Source organism: Erigeron canadensis, chromosome 3, assembly GCF_010389155.1.
Source record: "Erigeron canadensis isolate Cc75 chromosome 3, C_canadensis_v1, whole genome shotgun sequence".
In the NCBI taxonomy this organism is placed as follows: domain Eukaryota; kingdom Viridiplantae; phylum Streptophyta; class Magnoliopsida; order Asterales; family Asteraceae; genus Erigeron; species Erigeron canadensis.
In genome coordinates, this window is record NC_057763.1 from 1309633 (window position 1) to 1330840 (window position 21208).

Genomic DNA, 21208 nt, shown 5'->3' on the forward strand with positions numbered 1-21208 from the left:
TCTTTTATTCAATACAGATCTTTGAAACTCATTATTTTACAAAGTCTTAACCTCACGAACGAAAGTTTGGTTACATAATTGATTTAAGTCTTCAAGGTTTGATTATCTTAGATAATTTTTGACCAAAATAATTTCCCAACTTGGAGGCCCACGTAATGGATTTAAAAGGTGAAAAATAAAATATGATGTACCATTACTATTAATTAGCGGGACTATTTAAAAACTTCTTTTTAATCTGGGTGTAATCATCATCACTACGTATTTTTAACTACTATATTAGTAACTTTTTTTTGATTTGGGTGTAATCATCATCATTATATATTTTTAACGGTAAATGATTCTTTCAAGTTATTTCTCAAATTTTTCATTAACTTGAGTCAAGTTGAGAAAAACTTGACCCTTAATTTTCATTCAAGGATCAAGATGTCCCTTCCCATTTTTAGCTAGTATTAACTAGTATGTTATTTAAGTGAGAACAATACCGTTCTCATAACTTAAAATATAGTGATCAATTACAAATAACAAACACGACAATACTTTTTTTCTACCACTCTATCAGCAATATATTATTAGTATACCATGAAATAATTACAAATAAAGATCGATTGAAAAGAAATCAAGAAATGATTACACTTAATAGTAGATTCTTAAATCCACTCGTCCTAACATAAATGAGAGTTCTTATTCCTATTGGAAATCCGAAAGAAAGAGCGACTAACAATAGAACATGGTTATGTATTAAAATAACTTCTCATTAGACGGGACTATAAACTAGCTAGCTAATACGAAAAATCAAATATTACGGTTTTGAAGAAAACATGATTTTATGTAATAAAATAACTTTCCTTCCTTGAGTAGCTCACCATACATGAATTCGGGTCAAAGGTCACAGATTATTATTTTTACTATAATAACAGCACTATCGTTGATTACTTTTCCTAAACATACTTTATTATGATGATTTCGTCACATGCTAATTGTATGCTATTTCAAACATATAAAACTAAATTATATTTCATTTTGAACGGCATATCTACTCTATTTTCTTATATTAGTTCATGTAATTAAGCATATTTTTAGGGATTGAACACAGTCATTTTCTAACAGTTGGGCTGATCTTACATTAATTGATATTAATTTGATATCATGTAGTAGACTCATATCGATGAATCATGTTTTTATATGACAAATATCAACACGTCAACATATAACTTACGATATAGTTATAATAAAATAGAAAATACAATTAATTTATTGGTAGATAGATCACCTAAAATATCCGTTTAACAAAAAAAATGAAAAATATTTAGCGTAAAAGGCAAAAGCTGTCCTATAATAACTTTATAATGATTGACAAACAGGTAACATACATCAGGATCGAGTTAATATTACCCCGTAGAAGAAAAGTGTATACCGTAAACGCATAATTAATACCAAAATAATATAGAAGACTAATACAAGTCTCTTTCTAGATAATGTACAAAAATGTCGGGTTGAGTGACTCATAATGAATCAAAATCGGCATATATTTTCAGTGTGTATCTAATTTCGTATCTCTCTTATTATTATTCTTTTCTTTTTCTGAAAAACAACTAAACAATTCACAGTAATTCTACAATTATATGGTAAATAGTTAGGAATCATCTGGTCTCATGTACCGTCTTGGTACCCAAAACGTTCCATAATCCTCACATGCATATTTATCAAATAGGTATAATGAGACTAGCTAGATCATTTAGTTCTCAAAATTTGTATAAATCCGATGGAATACAATTTACAATTTTAGGCCGTTTGGTTCCTAAATTTATGAGAATCTAGTGAAATGAAATTTACAATTTTTGATGTTAACAAACATGACAACAAGAAAATTCAAATTTCATTCATCGGATTCTCATAAATTCTAAAGCCAAACGGCTCTTAAAACTCACAACTTAAAAGGTCGATAGGTTAGCTCATATTACAAGAGTCAATGCTTAAATGTATATTTTTCACTAATTGGTGATTCGTCGAGTTTCAACACTCGAAGTGGTTTAAGTATTTAGGTTTACATGATAGTTGATGTAAATACTATGAAGTGTATATAGTTTAGACTAGTTTTAGACTGACATTGTACAAGTTGTAATTAAAAGATAGTAAAGTGTAAATATTTCTGTTTTAGGCGATTATCTTTGTTTTGAATATTTAAACCGCATTTTTGTATCATTTTTCAATAATTATCAAGAAATAATGAAACTAAAAATTCCCCAAATTCTCTCTTCATAATTTCTTTATTGCTTCCGCTTATAATCTTCATAAATACACAGTAGTAAAGTATATACATATACAATAGCAATAAATTAAATTTCACATTTTTATAATAAAAAGTATTATAACTAAACGTACAACAAAGTGATACGTTTGGTTGGTTTAACAGATTGATAACCACCCTATACCAGATTAGGTTAGATAATACTAGTATTATATTATCTAATATTATATTATTTTTTGTGAATTATATTCTAGTCAATAATACACAACTTGTCACGTGAATAAACACGTAATTAACTTATTCCCTCATTTCATACTAACACACAAATACAAAGAAAAAAATAACAATACCTATCAAACAAAACAAAGGACCGTATTAAACTTTATATCATTACATAAATAAATCCCACTTGCCCCAAACAGCATTTCCTTTTCCTAAAATCCTATCAAGACACTATAATCTTCAATTAGAATATACTCAAGATTATTTACATTAAAGTATGCTCTTGGTTATGAAAAAGGAGCCCCACTAGAAATATAAAATAATACACCCTAATAACAAAGGCTAATCATATTTAAGTTGATCCACCAACTAAAAGATTATTGTTCAAATTTCATAAAAGATTGGAGTAATAATAATTAATTGATTTTAATTTTATTTTGTGATATGTTATTAATATAACTTGTTTCATATGAAGAATAATATAAAAGAAACAAGAATTATTATTTTAAAGCTTTAACTTTCGTGTCAATGATCTAAATGGTGGGAAACATTTAGCTAGATTTTACTTATTAGTGTAACTAAGGCTGGGCTTCATATAGTTAGATTGGACCAGCTTGCGATTGTTTTCATCATTTTATCAATCTGGATGTAGTTTTAGGCTAGAAAATTTGTTAACCGTTAAAAAAAAAAAACTTCTTAACTTTTTCTATTTATTTATGACTTACATGTCAGATCTTAAATGAAACAAGCAGAAGAATGACGATTTATTATATTCCTAAAATAATTCACCCTTATAGATATGAAAACCTAAAATAATCCTAAAAATAAGAATCTCAACGAATCCTCCAAAATCAAAAATATAATCAATGGGTCAACGGTTAACGCCATTGAAACTATTTTTGTCATCTAATTGTCACTAATGACAAGGGATTTTTAAAGGCTTTTAAGGGCTTAAAAGCTCTTAGCTTTTAAAAATAAGCTTGTTTGAAAATTATAGCTTTTGTTTGGTAAAACATAAGAAATCAAAAGTCTCAGTTTCGAAAAACTCCTAAAAGCCCCAAAAGATCTTTTAAATAAAAGCTCGTAGGAAGAGAGTTGAAAAAAAAGCCCCAACCCCTAGCCCCAACCTCAAACCCTTAACTACAGCCCCAGTTCCAAGCTTTTGTGCCAAACATACCCTAAATCAAACACATTACATTTCAGTGTAAAATAAATCTAAACATTCCCACTAGATTTCTATTTATTTAAACATGATAAACAAATAACCTTTACAAGACACCCCATCTCCCAGAATAGCATACAAAAATAAAATTACACATTTAAAACTATATATACCTCTACAAATATCTAGTTTCCGGGATAGAAGAAAGAAAAAATAAAAATATTAAAACGGATCCTGCCAAAGTAAAAAATATTATCAATTGGTCACCAATCCTATTAACTATTTTTGTCATCTAATTGTCGCTAAATCAAACACATTACATTTCAGTGTAAACTAAATCTAAACATTCCCACTAACTTTCAATTTATTTTTAAAAAAATTAACAAATTAATAACCTTTACAAGACACCCCATCTCCCAAAATTGCATACAACCAAAAATTTACACATTTACATAACATATATACCTCTACAAATATCAAGTTTCCGGGATAAAAGAAAGAAAGAAAAAGAAAAACGTTTGACCCCAATGAGCAAACTACTATCAACTAGTCCGATCCCATGCATCTGTAAATGTAAAGGTCATGGTCGATTGCGATGTAGCGTTGGACGATAATAACGAATGTTCTGCATTGTCAGAACCCGATGATGTTGTAGTAAATGTGTTCTTTTTTGGATCAGTGTTCGTGCAGGCACTTTTATTGGGGTTGCTTCTAACCTTGAGGTCCATGAAATCAGAAATGAGACCCGGTTTTGTGATTTGGGCCTCGTCGAGTTCTTTCTCACCTGACAGCATCTTGACAACAGTTGACATCACAGGTCGAAGCTTTGGATTGTCTTGGGTGCATAAGAGACCAATTTTTAAGTATTTACAAGCCTCTTCTGCATCAAAATCACCATACATTGCTGTGTCTACAAGCTCCACGAGCTCGTTTCGTTCATAAAGATCCCATGTCTGTTACAAGCAAACATGAACTAGGTTAGACTGAAGTCCTGAAGGGCATCTAATATTACTTCAAGAATAGCACATTTTGGCTTTTCGGCTCAAATCTAATGCTTACTACATTCAAGATGTAAAACTTGTTTAAAAAAGGTTACTGCTTTCCTCACATAAAACCATACTACCCGAATGGCATTTCTATGTCAAATCTTTTAGTCCGAAAGAAGACGAATTTTGACTTTTGAGGTCAAACAAATTGCTTAAGCATTCAAGATTTAAACTATCTAAAGGAAATTAAGGTTGTTGCCGATCACATAGACTAAGCAAATGTAATAATAACTTACCCTCTCGAGAATATATTGTTCATCCATAGGCAATAAGGAGTTTGTGTTGCATCTTCCACTAACAATTTCTATGAGAAGTACACCAAAGCTATAAACATCAGCTCTACGTGTCAACTGGCCTCGAATTGCATACTCTGGTGCCAAATAACCACTGTTAATAAGAAACCAACAGAAATTAGTAAACTTTCATGACAAAGAGTGAACTTCTAAACACACAAAGAAAACACGAAGAAGCAGCCTTACATTGTTCCAGCCACACGTGTGCTAACATGCGTCGTATTTGCTGGCATTAATTTTGCTAGACCAAAATCAGAAATTTTGGGTGTTAAATCTTTATCAAGAAGAATATTGCTTGCTTTAATATCCCGATGAACTATATGTGGGCGTACTTCCTCATGAAGATAAGCGAGCCCGCGTGCAATTCCAATGCAAATCTTAGTTCTTGTTCTCCAACTAAATTGGATAGAACTATGACCTCCACCTTTAAAGAAAAAAATTTCAATTCTAATTAGCAAACTTTGAAAATGAACATGCAAAACACCACAATTAGTCAATTTGAGGATACATAAGATAATGAAATTGTGTAATTACCGAGAAGAGTTTGAGCCAAGCTGTTATTTTCGATATAATCATATACCAAAATTCTGTGATCCCCTTCAACACAACATCCACAGAGCTTCGCTAAATTTTCGTGCTCGATATCAGAAATCACTTTGATTTCTGTCAAGAACTCTCTTGCTCCTTGTTTTGATTCAGCTGCAAGAACCTTTATAGCAGCATCTTTCCCATGTTTTAGTCTTCCCTAAAAATGACATTAATGTAACACATTAAGAACAATTCATAGATACATAAAGATCAAACAAATACATTTTAAACATATATATGCATACTCACCCTATAAACTGGACCAAATCCACCCTCCCCTATCTTATTAGCTGGACTAAAGTCTTCAGTAGCGATTTTTAGTTCCCTGTATGTGTAAAGTTTAAGGTTCTGCACGTCCGATAACTCTGTTTACAATTAAATGAATTAACAAAGATTAGCAAATTATAAATGCACATTAGTAAACTACACAACTTATATATCAATAACTATTTGCAGGGTTCATACCATCTTCAAATTCAGGAAACCCGTGTGGCGGGTCAGCTCCCCTTCGAAAAAAGAACGAAAAACAGCCCATAATCTTTTTAAGTCACCAATCACCAATTTTTTGCTTAAAGAACTGTTGGTTTATGCTTCACGATCTAAAATCTGTTATATAGAAAACATTAGTAACATGTTTCTTTAAAAAAAAATCATCTTTTTAAAGATATAAAAAGTCAACAAAGAAAGTATCATCTACACATATAACCAAAAAAACCACAAAAGCACATAAGTTGAATACATTTTACTTAAGGAAGCAGGATATTAAGAGGTGGGACTTTCTTAACATTAATTCAATTAACTTAACATTTAAAAAAGAGATCCCAAAAAGGAATTTGAGTCAATAGTAAAAAAAAACATCTTTTTTTCAAGAAAAATTACCCCTAATCATTATTATCCAATTTACACAAAAACCCATGATTGGAATGCAAAAAAAGAACAAACCCACAAAACCATTTTGAAATTAGATCAAAAAAGCACAAAACTTTAACAATTTTAATCAAAAAAATAAGATTTACATAAGATTCTACATCAGGTAGTGGTAACACTGTCTACATCTCATCCAATTAGTAATAATCATTGTATATATATATATCTAATATACACCCCACCTCCCCTGCCCCTGGTATCGTTGACAAAGATGAAGAAAACCAATAATTGGGAATTACCTTAAAAACAATGGTATTAGTATCAGTGATTGGATTTGGAGATAGATAGCGGTGTGTGTGATGATAATGATGATGAGAAAGTGAGTTGTGGGCAATGAATATTGTATTGTATGTATATATGTATATCTATATAGGTGGTAGTATATTAATTTGGGAGTGAGTTAAAGTCAGTTAAGGAATGCGTTGTATGTTGAATTCTTGTATGCTTCCAGGAATCAGCAAATGAATAAGAAGTCTTCTGTTCGTATGGGCTACGTTGTATGAACACAACATAGAGGATTAACTTTTTTGGTTTGATTAAAGTCAACGTGTGTTTTGAATTCTAGATTTAAGCTAATTACTACGAGTTTTTTTTTTAAAAAATGGCGAGTAATTCTTGATTCTAAGTCAATTAACATGGTGAAGATCTGGTTTGCGTGACTAGTTGGTTGTCAAAAGTAAGTCTCCTTATGTTCACATAGACATTTTAAAAGAATAATTATTGAGGCTCTCAACAACCAAACATTTTAACCATAGGGGATTTTGGCAAGGATCGAATCCCCAATCTAGAGGATAGAATGTGATTTAGGCCTCGTTTATTTTAACTTAATAAACTTAATAATTATGAACAAAATTATTTACTTAAATTTTATGTTTTTTTTTTACTTAATAAACAAAAATAAACATTAATTACCTATATTTTACTTAATATGCTGAGTGTATTCAGCCACTTAATTAAAAAAAAATGGCTCTTACTCATCATTGTACGCTGATTACTTATTTGGATTTTGTTTTTTAGAAAAACAATAGATACAAACGATCATACAAATTTTACATACGAACATATAGTTACAACAGTCTAGTATACTGATATAATCTATTTATAATAAATTAATCAATCATTACACATACCGTTAGACCCAAACATTACCCATTTCATCTCATTTGGATTGTATCTAATTTGACGTAGAATCCATTGTTGCTTGAAGTTGGGTGTTTTAGTACAACTTTAGTAATCTTTATTATTTCTATTTGATTTTGTAAAGAGGAAACACTAGTGTCATTTTGAAAATTTAGATTAATTAATGACATTAATGAGAAAGTAGAATAACTGAATGAGCTCCGAATATATTATAAGACCCATGAATCATGAGAAAATATGATCATTACACTAGGCTACTTGGTGGTGGGGGGTTAAGTGTGGTTCAAGAATATATATATCAACTAGTAACTATAAACCATGAAATAATTGATTCAATTCGGTTGAAACATGCGGCGTTGGCATCGTGACGCGGACACACGTATACGACAAGGGACTCACTACACCAAAAAAATACTCCCACTTGGGATACAAGTCAAATTGTCAAATGTCAAATATGTTTGTCTAGTCAACATGAATGTGAACAACAAATATTTTACTATTATTGTCCTCCCTAGATGAACTCTTTTATATTAAAGCTAATCACAATAATAGTCTTTATATAATCTAATCATACGATTCACCGGCATCGAAGAAGGGGCGACATTGGTTTAGTTTTGAAAGTTCACTAATAGTGTAATTAAACTAGAGAATAGATAAACATGTGTTTGAAAATCATGATTTTCAATATTAAATGTTCAAATCGTTCGATAAAATATGACTTGAAATTCTAACACATCAAATTGATTACCTTTTTCAGATTAGAGATAGTATGATCAAGATCATTTACTAACCCATTCATTAGCTATAAACCCTTTTTAAAAATCCTAATCATATACATAGTTTTAAATATAGTTTTAAAAGTGATGTGTAATCTAGTTTCATACTAAACTTTAGTGATTTATTTCATACTATTAACCGGTAGCTCATTGATTATGAGAAAAAATATTATCATATATTATCAAGGTTGAATAGGACAACAAATGGAGGGAAAAAAAATCTATAATATATATTTTGATTAGCTTTAATCTCACTTTCGTTTTAAATGCAAATTAAACATTATCCACATCAAACTTTTTTTTTTTCGAACGGCAAAACACATCAACCTTTATTACTTTTCGATAATAATAGTTGATTTTGGTCTCTTGAAATCCTTACTAAAATGATTGACAAATATCATCGTGTCATGAGTGATATCACCCGATCATATATCAATACCATCATTTAAGAAAATGACCAAAAATTTCTAAAAACAAAAACGTCATAATAAAATTTGAACTTATCCTACCATCAAAATCCTTACTTTTATTCTTACTTCCAAAAGTGTGAAGTGTACTAAGATAGAAACTTGTCTTTTGAAGCATCGCTCACTGGACAAATGAAACTTGTCCTTTGAAGCATAGCTCACTATACGCATTTGGTACATAAGAGTATAGGACAACATATTAAGGGGGGATTTTACCACCCATAACCCATTAATAATTGGGCTCGGTACTAGGTTAAAACCTGATGTAAGCAACATGAATTTCGGTTTGGAGAAATGAGTTTTTTGAAAGTTATTGGGAGCTTTTGTAATTGGAATTTCGTATATGAAAAAACAACACCACTTAAACTATACTTATTTAAAAAAAAAAAATATACCATAAATGAAACTTGAAAAGATATTTCACATTTCCACATCTTATGGGTGCAAATTGCATAACTTGAAAACAACCTCAAAATCCGATTAAATCATGTATATGGAAATCAAAGATTCATATTTTCCCAATTAACATGAACATTGTTCTTAGATTATTATCACCATTATTATTTTTGACAATGTATTAGGATCTTTTCAAGTTTTCAATGGAACAAGAGTAATAGCATAACTTCTAATTCTAATGTTTTGATGATTAAATAATAGTGTAACTTCTAAGAACATGGCATTTTACTGCGAAACAAGTATTTATTTATTTTTATTATTATTATTTTTTTATAATTATCTCATTATAAATTTGAATATTTGAACACAGCCCGACGTGATAATCCAAATTCCAAACAACCATTCTAATCGAAGTTCGATCACAAATCAGTTCCATAGGCAATTATTCACCGGGGTTTATTTTATTCACTTGTAATTTGATATTATGTTAAGTGCATGTACTACCTATCTCAAAAAGAATATTTAAATGTTATTTCATGTAACAAATAATCTTCCATACACATCCACTCATTTAAATAACTGTGAGTAGGTGAACCATGTTTTAAAATGTATTAGACAAATGAGAATGTAGGTGGGATCAATGTCCTTGTTATTTCTTTTGTATTTTTATTTTTTATGTTTCGTTTGTTTACGGTTTAGTATGGGAGATGCAAAAAAGGCACTTCAAGATTCATTACGCCCTTCGATTTCGCAAGCAAAGCCCTTCCCATCGCGATGCCTATTGTGTCTGCTTGGGTTTTGGACAATTAGGCTTTAACCTATGCCTTCCACCATATAGGTGTAAATATGACTATATTCATTTTCTACACAATACACACTTAATCACCCATTCACACTTGTATGCCGTTTTCTCATAGTAGTTTTTTATATGAGATTTTTTCTGAAAACAATTATTCGACCTTTAAGCAAAGATATAATTATTTACATCTTAATTTTTTCATATTTTGTTTTTTCCGAAATTGATAATTGTTTTTGCTTATAAATGTTTTACGCAAAAGTATTATTTAGTTCAACTGGATATTTAATATCCTTTATGTCTTTCAGCTAAATGTTGATCACGGATTTAAAACTTTTGAAAGGCATATTGAAAAATCCTTGCCAATTTGGTGGGCATGGAGGTTTTTCTCTAGCTAGCATTTAGCTAGTTTCCTCCAGAACGGTCGTGGGACTTCCACTGCCAGTCATGCCCTCGGATTGACTCTGATGACGTGGTCGATCTCTACCGGACGATTAAGAGGTATGCCGCTGAGTTCAATCACCACTGCTGTTAAAAAAAAAACTGTGACCAATCTTGTTATTCCACGTGTCCATACATTATGTGAGGTACCAATTAAATCACATTATTTTTCCAAGTATATGAAAATAGAGTGGGAGGTGATAATGTTATCCATAATCAGACCACAAAAGAATGACACGTGTCCAAATGCATATCTACCAAGTATATTGGTTTATCATAGTTGTTAAATTCAATCACTTATATCAGGAAGTTTATTGTTTAGCAGTATAACAATTAGAAAAAAAAAAAGAAAAAAAAAGAAAAAGATAATGGCAGCCACAATCATGTCCTCAGTAACACTAAAGCCTGCTTCATTCAACATTCAGACACCAGCAAAAGGCTTGCCTTCACTTGCCAAAACCTCCTTCAAGATTCAAGCTAGTGGTGTCAAGAAGATCAAAACTGACAAACCTTTTGGTTTGCTTTCTTTTGCTTTTTATATTCATTTTTTGTTATTAAATTGTAGTTAAAAACTTTATATATGGTTAGTATTCTCCGTCTCAAAAAAAAAAAAAAAAAAAAAATCGTTCACTTTTAACTTTTCGTAGTAATCTTTCTTTCAATTATGATATTAACTACTTTTAGTGTTAATTAATTCTTGGTGCAAGATATATGAGATTTTAAATGTATTTTTACTAACATGATGATCTCTTTATAAGTATTAAATAATTCAATATTAAAAATTCAAACAACTACTCGTAAAAATATTGAAGGTAAAAATTAAAAAGGAATGACCTTAAAAAATATTACTCGTAATATACATACAGTGAAGGGCCTTTACATAATGGCACCACTGAACACACACACACACATTTACATACACAAATGCATGTGTTGATTTTGGACTATTTACTTAATTACTCGTAAATGCATGTGTTGATTTACTTAATTACTTCCTAGTACGTATTATGTGTCAATTGTTAGTTAATGAATCAAATAAATGATTGAACAATAAGTTAAATATAGATTAGAATTCTGAGTGTTTTTGGACTATTTGGTTCTTGCATATAAATAGAAAACCCATATGAAATCCAAAATACTAACTTGGTTATCTATCCAAGAGACCCATTATATGTAATCAAATGGGCAATTTCATTTTATTCAACACTCCTACCTAAAGTACAAAATTACAAACACACTATAATACTAATGTAAGAAGAAAAATGATTTTCTCATAGGAATTGGAGGTGGTATGGCACTAAGAGATGGTAAAGACGCCTCAGGAAGGAAGCCAAGGGTATGTTCTTCACTTCTTCCTTTGTGTAAACTTTTTTAAACAAACAAAGCTTTCATAGATACCGACCAAAAAACAACACAATCAAAAAGCTACAGCCATCGATATGTTTACAAACAATTACAAATAGGGGTTAGCTAATATGTTGTTAACAACATTTAGGTGGCTGTTGTTGCCCTCACATCCAGGGGGATGATTATTTATTTATTATGTGGGAAATTCAGGGGGAGGTGTTTGTGAGATTAGCATGGATGATGTTAAAAGCATTTTATATTTTCCCTTGCAAATAAACTTTTGTTTTTCATTAATCTATTTAATTTTTTTTCCCGCTCTTAGATCATAGACCTTCTAATTACATGCCGTGTGTTTATGTAAATTATTAATATCGTATTTAATATTGATTATTGCAACACTTAGGTTTATTGAATAACTGTGATTCACTTGTTTGGTAAAAAATGACACAGGGGAAAGGTGTCTACCAATTTGTTGACAAGTATGGTGCTAATGTTGATGGTTACAGGTATAATTTTTCTTTTAGCTTCCTAATTGATGTTTTCCATTAGATTAATAAACTCAAAGAAAAATAACATTTGTGTCAAAAAAATATAGAGTTAAAACGTATGGCAATATTTGTTATCTTAGACTTGCATTAAGGAAATCACGTCAGGCAACAATTTTTGCATTTAGTGAAGCATGTTAACTTCACTTGTCTTCTTCAAAAGTTTATATGATATTTTGGGGTTTACGGATGGCATTATATAAAATTCTTCCATAAAAGAGTAACGTTAATTGTTCAATATCATGTAATTTGTTTAAAAAGCATATCCTAGTTCCTCATAAATCACTAGAAAGGAGAGCAAATGCACTAATATTTAACAATGCAATGTATACAGTCCCATCTATAATGAGGAAGAATGGGCTCCAAGCGGTGATCGCTATGCTGGTGGTAAGAAACCCATTCTTGTCTATTAATTGTGTTTCGTTATTCATCTTTTGTAGCAATTTAGCATGACATGCGATGCAACTCACAAACACATACAAGCGGACATGACATTTTCAACACATTTACTTATTCGAGGGTTGGTATGGGATATGTTTCATCTCAAATACATCAGACGCTTAAAGGTTTATAAATAGATTTAGAGGAATGGGTCAACCGGTGAAGTGTGTCAAAAGTGTGTATTTTGTGCATGGAACCACCTAAATCAGATTGTTCAGAAAAAAGTATTGAAATAATAAGAATGCTAACTATAGTTTACTTATTGTACAAAAAGATAAAGGTTAACCAGGACAAATCCCTTTACTCAATAAATTTTTGAACTTTATTCCCCAATCGGACAATTTAGAATGGCTACTCCACTAATTTTGTAACCATTCACATCCACACCTGTTACCCAATCCAGCCAACCATCTATTTTGTCACATGTAATCTGCACAAGTTTTTTAAACTGTCATATTTAATCAACAATCATTCTAGTTTATGAATTTAGGATTTAAAGAAATTGTTGTATGAATGCAGGGACCACAGGGTTGTTGATATGGGCTGTTACTTTGGCTGGAATTCTAGGAGGGGGTGCTCTTCTAGTTTATAGCACAAGTGCTTTGGCACAGTAAAATGTTTCGAGAGTGTTAATGTATCTATTGTTTGGTGTAATTTGGTCAATGAAATAGAAGCCTACAGGCAAATATGTACAATATACATCAAATCTATAATCTTGTTTGTCATGCTTCTTCCCCAACCAGATCATGTTATATGTTCTTACTTCCCTCCTTTTCTTTCTTGTTGTATGCAAGCTGATTCGACTAGCCTATTTAGACTCAACTTCTGATCCTAGCTTGACTCACCAAAATCACATTTAGGAACGAACCGTAAACTTTCTTATTCTCGATTGTACCAATGAGATACTATCCTAGATCTGTCCACTGTGTTACCTATTAGTGCCCTAGTATATGTCTTGGTGGAGGAAGATAATCTGTGATTAACGCGTGTGGGGCATATGTTACGATTGACATTCCTTCTTCGATTACGATGGCGGTTGGTGATGAGTCAGAGTGTGTCGGATGGCGGTTGACATGTGGGGAATCGTAGGATTGGTATTCCCTTTAATTTACTCTTTCATAAACAATTAGGGTTTAACGTTTCACAAGCTTTTAAATTTTGATTTAATGGCTCGCCGCTATATGTTCTTCCGTCGCCCCCGTCGCGCCCTCCTCTTTGTTAGTCTGGTATACCGACTTGTCGCCAATCGCCATCGACAACAAAGAAGAAATGCGAGTCATTACAAACCCATACCAGCATACCAGCATCAAGGACCGCTTATTCTAGGTTCTAACAAGGATTTAATTATTCACATCTGAGCGAGATGTGACATATGCACACTTGTTAGATTTAAGGCAATATCCCGTTGGTACAAAACTGAATTTGAAAGTTCACAATTTCGTAATGACTCCAAGGTGGTTGTTCCTCTTGCTATCGGTAGTTTATGGACAATCACACACCACCATAGTAGAGCAATTTACAAGTTGGGATGGATACGAATGTCTTAGCACAATCTAGACGACAGTCTTCTTCGCTTTAAGCGATTTTGATTTGAAAGTAAGTAAAAGTATAGTTTTCTTCTTGAAAGGAACCTAGTTAGAAGGCATCACAGGATGTATCCCATCGGTGCTTGTCAAGGTGTCATCCCTTTCAAGATAACCGTAGAAAATCGTAGTGTTGCGTTAATGTTGTTGAATTTGACATCATATCTTAGATCTTTTAGGCTAGAATGTGAACATCCGCCGTTCACCGCCAATAGTTTTGATGGCCTGTATGCTTATTTGAAGGATTGCTGTCTTGATGATAACATATTTTAGTTATAGTATGTTGAGCACATAAATGATGTTTTAAAGTACTTTAAGTACCGTTTTGGAAGGAATAGAGAAAGATTTGATGCTTTGACCACTCGTGAGTCGAGGCGTTTCATCATTTATTGCCCGGGAAAAAAGGATCATTCCTTGACAATAGCACTTCTTATGTACTTCATGACCTTATGGGAAGAGATCGAATCCGATTAGAGTGGGAACTGTTGGACAATTTATTTCCACTTATCGAGGAGATTTGGCATCTAGATGACTGCGAATATATTGTCCAACAACTCCAACTCTAATCGGATTCTCATCGTTGAAGGCAATGAAGTACATAGGAAAGGCTATTGCCAAAGGATTTTCCCTTTCCTCGTGCAATAAATGATCAACCGCCTCGATCTCACGAGTAGTCCATGAATCAAATCTCCATCCATTCCTTCCAAATCGATATTCAAAGTACCTTAAACAATCAGCTCCGTGCTCAACGTAATGTAATGAAAATCTATTATCATCTAGACGACAATCCTTAAAATGAGGAGCATTTAGGTCATCAAACTATTGGCGGTGAACACATGATGTTCACATTATAGCCTTAAAGATCTATGAGATGATGTCAAATTTAACTACAATAATTAAAGCAACCCTATGATTTTCTCGTGTAACTTGAAAATGATGATCATACCTTGACAAGCACTGATGGGATATACATTGTTTCATCCTTTCTAACTAGGTTCCTTACAAGAAGAAACATATACTTATACTACTTTCAAAACAAAATCGCTTGAAGCGAAGAAGACTAACATCTAGATTGTGAGCAATCTATAATCATCCCAAATTGTCAATGGCTCTAAAATGGTGGTACCAGTGGCGGATGCAACAGTATAGGAGAGCAGTATAGGAGAGGGCGGGGGCAGACCCCAGTCCAAAGCTAGCCCATTTATATTAAATTGGTGCATTGTGTGAATTGAACCCAACCCAAAAAGAAATATGACCCCAGCCAATGAAAGAAAAACTTGCAGCTCATTAATTAAATCAAGTATCAAGAGCGTTGCAACAAGTTTTATTACTTTTTTTAGACGGAACAACTTTTTTGTCTTTATGTTTCTTTGTTAACAAGTTAAACTGCCCTAAGTTTTTTATAATTTGTTTTCTTGTTCTAAGCTTTTTAGGGAAAACTTCTTTTGCCCCCAGTACTCCAAATTCTTGGATCACTGGTAAACACCCTTACCTCTGGAGACAGAGGTCATGGGTTCGATCCTCATCCCATGCAAAAGTTGGAGGGCTTTTTTTACCATTTAGGTAGAAACTGGAAGCAACTTCTCTACTTAGGTAGAGGTAAGGTCTACCTACATCTTAACCTCCCCCATACACCGTCGAGGTATTGGGCTCAAAACCCGCAGAAGGCGGCACTGAGCAGTTACTTACTTACTCCAAATTCCTGGATCCGCCACTGGATGGTAAGTAATATAAATCACCACAATCTGGACTAACAGCTACCCTGAATTCATTTGAAAATCGTGAACCTTCAAATTCAGTTCAGTGCCAACGGAATATTGCCTTAAATCCAATAGTCATGCATATGTCACATCTAGCTAAGATGTCACGAAACAAATCCCTGTTAGAACCTAATATATAGCTCAGAAGACACGGTCTTGATGCTGGTCAGCGTATGGGTTTGTGATGACTAACATTTCTTCTTCGATGCCAACATCGATTGGTGGTGAGCCGATTGGACAGACTAACAGTGAGGAGGGCACGACGGGGGAGGCGGAAGAAGACAGGGAGGTGAGCCATTAAATCGAAAATTTGAAAGCTTGAAAAAGATGAAACCCTAATCGTAATCGTTTGTGAAAGAGCAAATTAAAAGGAATGCCAATTCTAACAGATCCCACACACGCCAACCGCCATCCAGCACACTGTCCAGCTCATCGCCGCCATTGTAATCGAAGAAGAAATACCAATCGTGATAGATTCCCCACTCGTAGGCATCAAGAGCGCTCTCCGTAGAGAATCTTCTTCCATCTGGACAAATATTAAGTGCTAATAAGGACTTAATACTTAACATCATGTAAGATACGACATGTACACGGTGGTTAGATCTAGGGTATTATCTCATTGGTATTATCGGGAATAAGGAAATTTAAGACTTGGTAACGATTTTATGGCCTTTCGTAGTCGTTGGCGGTTTTTGGACTCTAACGCATCACAAAAGTTGAGCATCTGATAAGTTAGGATGGATTCGATTGGTCCAACACAATGATCAAGTTGGCAATCTTCTTCGGTTTAGGCGTTTTTATTTTCAAAGTGAGTATAGATTTGTTCTTGAAAACGGCCTTGTTAAATATGATGAAATGATGTTACTGATAGGTGTTTGTCAAAATACCCTCGTTCTCAAGTTAACAATACAGAAGCAAATGGTTGTGTTTGGGTTATTGGTCTTGAACTTTACGTCAAAACTTGTGTCTTTTAGGCTAGTGTCATCATCCGTTCACTATTAACAGTTTTGATGACGTAGATGTGCTTCATTTTAGGCTCGTTGTCAACCCTATTGATGATAGGAGGTGATAGATGATAGATCAAGGTATCTTGAGTACGATTTTGGAAAGGATGGATGGAGAGATGAATGGGCCAATCGCGAGGTTGAGGTGCTTTGATAACTTATTGCCCGGGGAAAAAGAACATCAATCAGCAATAGCCTTTCGCTATAACTTCATCACCTCCAGAGAAATCAATCTACGTATTGGTTTTTGTACAAACTTTTCCCAATCATTTGCACGAGATTGGTCATTCGTTACTCTCTATCGATGGTGTGTATTAATGTATAGGTTCTGTGAGAAGGCAATCCAATCTGCCTACCCATTGAGGCTAGCAACATATTTGTTTTTCCATATATATTATATTATATTATATTATATATATATACTAGATCTTTTACACGCACGATATGCGATTATTTAAAAATGTTGTTTTAGTTATATGAATATTTATAATAACTTTTAACAACTATACATTATTTAGCCATGTACATATAAATCTATATTATCATTAAATGAAAATTTTTACATTTATTGAAATAGATAAATTCAAAATATAACTCTTATTATTTATGAAAATCTTTGCATTTATATAAAAACATACGTTATCAAATATTCATATTAACTATCACATATTATACTTCATGCAATACTAATGAACATAAAATAAAGTTAAAATGTAAATATAATGTAAAATCATAACGATCTTTTATTTTTTGCAAAGTGATATGTGACTTATTAGAATTTCATCACACTCTTTCAAAGAAAACAGTTTCATAAAACTTACTTCATCAAATAATAAAATTCATAAAAGCTGAAAAGCTTTAATTAGATATAGTTAGAAACCAAATTCAAATTATAATTAGATTACAAAGAACAAACCTATGATTCAAATTATGTTGAATTCACCTAGTAATTGATAATAGTTTTTATAAAACGTAAAATCACCACCACGAAAAAGATAAAAAACTATATTACAATGTGATATATAATATTGGTTATATTAGATAGTAAAATTAGGAAATAAATAATTTGAAAACCAAATATTTTCTAATTTTAAAAATAGATTTTAAATTCATACGGTTTCTATTATGATATAGAATGTGATTTTTTACTTTTATTTTTGTAAGATTTTGTTTATATGTAGTTTTTATTTTTTTTAATTTAATAGTTTTAGATAATATAATTTTGTAGATTTAGATAATATAATTTTGTAGATTTGTATATTGTAAAAAAATATAGAGATGCCACATAGGATAAAGACCTATGTGGCAATTTTTAAAAATAGCTTTAAATTGTAGAAGACTTTAAAATGCTAGGATAACTATTGTTTTAATATTTATATATATAGGGGATGAACGGACTTGCTGCTGCAAGTAGTATCTTTTTATATATATTTTTTAAAGCTGACTTGCTTAATGGATAAAACCTACCGAACGTATGGATTGCATTCCATTTGAAAAGCTTACCCCAAATAAAATATCGGTTGTTTCAACTAAACCTGACAAAATGGGCGGGGCAGGCGGGTATGGGTAACGGGTTAAAACGGGTGCGGGTCAAAGCGGGTCATTCTAGGAATGCGGGTCAAGCGGGTGCGGGTCAAAGCGGGTCAGGTGCGGGTCAACCCACTTTTTATTTTATAAAAATTTATAATATACAAATTAAAAAATGATCCTTTTTACCTTTGTATGTTTACGCCAATTCGTTATGTTTACGACAATTCGTTATTCAATTGTTCGATTGACTGCTGAAAAAAAATCATATTTTACAAATCTGTCAAAACTAAAATTTCTTTGTTTTTGTTTCAAAACCATTAACTATGTATTTATTTTAGAAAAGTTTTTTTTTTGGAAATGCAAAACTTTCATTAACAAAACTAAATGGAGCTCAAGACGAGCAACCAACAAATTACAACATCAAGAGAGGGTTAGAAAGCCATTGCTCCCGTTTAATACATAATCTATGATTTCTGTGGTTATACCAATCAAAAGAATAAAGCTGGATATATTCAAAAATGTCGCCTTGTAAACTATCCGACGACTTAAAAATCAACGTATTCCTTATGTGCCATATGTACCACCAAGTCAATCAAGAGGTCTGGGCGTACCGGGGCAATACAATCTAAGTCTAACCATACTGCTATACAAGAGATAATCCGAGAAGCCAGGGAGCATTCTGAAAATATATGAGCAGTGGTTTTTGGCCGAGCATTACAAACTGGACATAAAATGACATTGATTTCTAGACCGCGAGAAGATAGATTGAATCGGGTAGGAAGTCTATCGATCAATAAACGCCAAACAAAAATGTTTACCTTCCTTGGAACAAATATTATCCACCTGGTTGAATGATTGATAGTAGGCAAGGAAGCCGAATCAATTAGACATCTTAACTCTTTCACAGTGAACGTAAGGTTATCATTACTATTCCATACCCATGTGTCAATGACATTAGAGAAAGAACAGTTACCGATGAGATCCAAAATCTAAGAAAACTGGCTCATTTCCTTGCCGCCCCTGATTGGGCGTCTCCACTACCATTTCCAATGATTCTCATAACGCATCTCCAATATATTAGCTTGTTTATCAATTGTCAGACCAAAAATACGAGGAAATAGATCCTTTAGAGGTACAGAACCGATCCAAATGTCATACCAATAACGGGTATCATTACCACGACCAACTTGCTTTCTGATAATATTTGTAGGAATATTACCCGAAGCGTGAACATCAGTTGTGGCTTTCCTAATCCCATTCCATATGCCTCTTTTAAACCCCACACAAGAGTTGTTAAAATCATCTCCATGAATGGATTTAATCACCTTTTTCCATAGAGAGTTATCATGACATAAGAATCTCCATTTCCATTTATAAAGGAGTGCACTATTCAAAGCCGTGAGACTGCCAAAACCTAGTCCACCATTATCTTTAGAATTAAGTACAACATTCCATTTAACCCATGAGATTTTTCGCTTTTGATCTTCACTACCCCAGAAAAATTTAGACCGGATAGATTCTAGATTGGCAATAACTTTTTTAGGAGCATAAAAAAATGAGAAATAAAACATACCAAGAGCTCCCAACACAGAGGTAATGAAAGTTCCTCGACCACCAAGAGACAAAAGGTTTCTTTTCCAAGTGGCTAGACGTTTTTTGAATCGATCTATAAGTGTATTCAAGCTAGAAACCCGACACATATTTAAACCTACCGGCATACCAAGGTGAGTAAAAGGGATCTCCCCTGATTTACAACCAAAACTTGCAGCATAGTCTTTAACTTCTCTTGAAGACACCAATACCAAAGACTTGAGACTTATGAATATTAATGGCCAACCCAGAAGCAATGAAGAAGCAGTTCAGAATAGCAAGAATGTTATATAGATTACACATCGACCAGTCACCTAAAATGATAGCGTCGTCAGCATAAAAAAGATGAGATAAAAGGGTACCATTTATCCATACCCCAGGAAACAATCCAGCTGTCATTGTGTCTTCTAGGAAAACATGAAGGCCTTCTATAACCATAATAAACAAAAATGGCGCCATGGGGTCTCCCTGCCTGAGACCCCGCTCAAAAACAAACTCATCAGTGGGGCTGCCATTTCAGAACAGATGCTTTAGAAGACAACAAGCAACCCTTGACCCAACTACACAGTTTATCCCCGAAACCAAGAAAAGACATAATGGTGAGCAGATAATCCCACGACACCGTATCATACGCCTTTTCGAAATCAATTTTAAATAACATTAGTGACTTATGCTTGTGAAGGGCCCACTCAATAACTTCATTGATAATAAGATGACCATCCAATATATGACGACCTTTAATATATGCAGTTTGCTCGGGACTAATAACAGAGTCAATCACAGACGAAAGTCTCAAAGCCAACAATTTCGCCACAATCTTATATTGGACTCCAATCAAAGTTATAGGGCGAAAATCTGATAACAAGATCGGGCTGTGAATTTTTGGAATGAGAGTAATAAAGAATG

The 21208-nt window shown here is 32.7% G+C and overlaps 2 protein-coding genes across 2 annotated transcripts; one reads left to right on the plus strand and one right to left on the minus strand.

The window, feature by feature from the left end:
- Positions 1 to 3961: 3961 nt before the first annotated feature.
- LOC122593312 (cold-responsive protein kinase 1) lies at positions 3962 to 6862 on the minus strand. The gene is made up of 7 exons (XM_043765705.1): positions 6726 to 6862; positions 6025 to 6165; positions 5809 to 5924; positions 5506 to 5716; positions 5158 to 5395; positions 4915 to 5065; positions 3962 to 4585 (listed from the first exon to the last, which is right to left on the minus strand). The coding sequence occupies exons 2-7, from the start codon at positions 6092 to 6094 to the stop codon at positions 4175 to 4177; spliced, it is 1197 nt and encodes a 398-aa protein (XP_043621640.1). The 5' UTR covers positions 6095 to 6165; positions 6726 to 6862; the 3' UTR covers positions 3962 to 4174.
- A 3950-nt stretch (positions 6863 to 10812) lies between these two features.
- On the plus strand, positions 10813 to 13574 carry LOC122593427 (photosystem II 10 kDa polypeptide, chloroplastic). Its single transcript, XM_043765837.1, has 5 exons — positions 10813 to 11018; positions 11780 to 11838; positions 12300 to 12355; positions 12729 to 12781; positions 13355 to 13574. The coding sequence occupies exons 1-5, from the start codon at positions 10871 to 10873 to the stop codon at positions 13447 to 13449; spliced, it is 411 nt and encodes a 136-aa protein (XP_043621772.1). The 5' UTR covers positions 10813 to 10870; the 3' UTR covers positions 13450 to 13574.
- The last annotated feature ends 7634 nt before the right edge of the window (positions 13575 to 21208 follow it).

Coding starts and splice junctions, on each gene's coding strand:
- LOC122593427 (XM_043765837.1), top strand. CDS start 10,871: ATGGCAGCCACAATCATGTCCTCAGTAACACTAAAGCCTGCTTCATTC. Junction 12,356..12,728: donor GCTAATGTTGATGGTTACAG/GTATAATTTTTC, acceptor CAATGTATACAG/TCCCATCTATAATGAGGAAG. Junction 12,782..13,354: donor CGGTGATCGCTATGCTGGTG/GTAAGAAACCCA, acceptor GTATGAATGCAG/GGACCACAGGGTTGTTGATA.
- LOC122593312 (XM_043765705.1), bottom strand. CDS start 6,094: ATGGGCTGTTTTTCGTTCTTTTTTCGAAGGGGAGCTGACCCGCCACAC. Junction 5,925..6,024: donor GTTTCCTGAATTTGAAGATG/GTATGAACCCTG, acceptor AATTGTAAACAG/AGTTATCGGACGTGCAGAAC. Junction 5,066..5,157: donor ACACGTGTGGCTGGAACAAT/GTAAGGCTGCTT, acceptor TCTTATTAACAG/TGGTTATTTGGCACCAGAGT.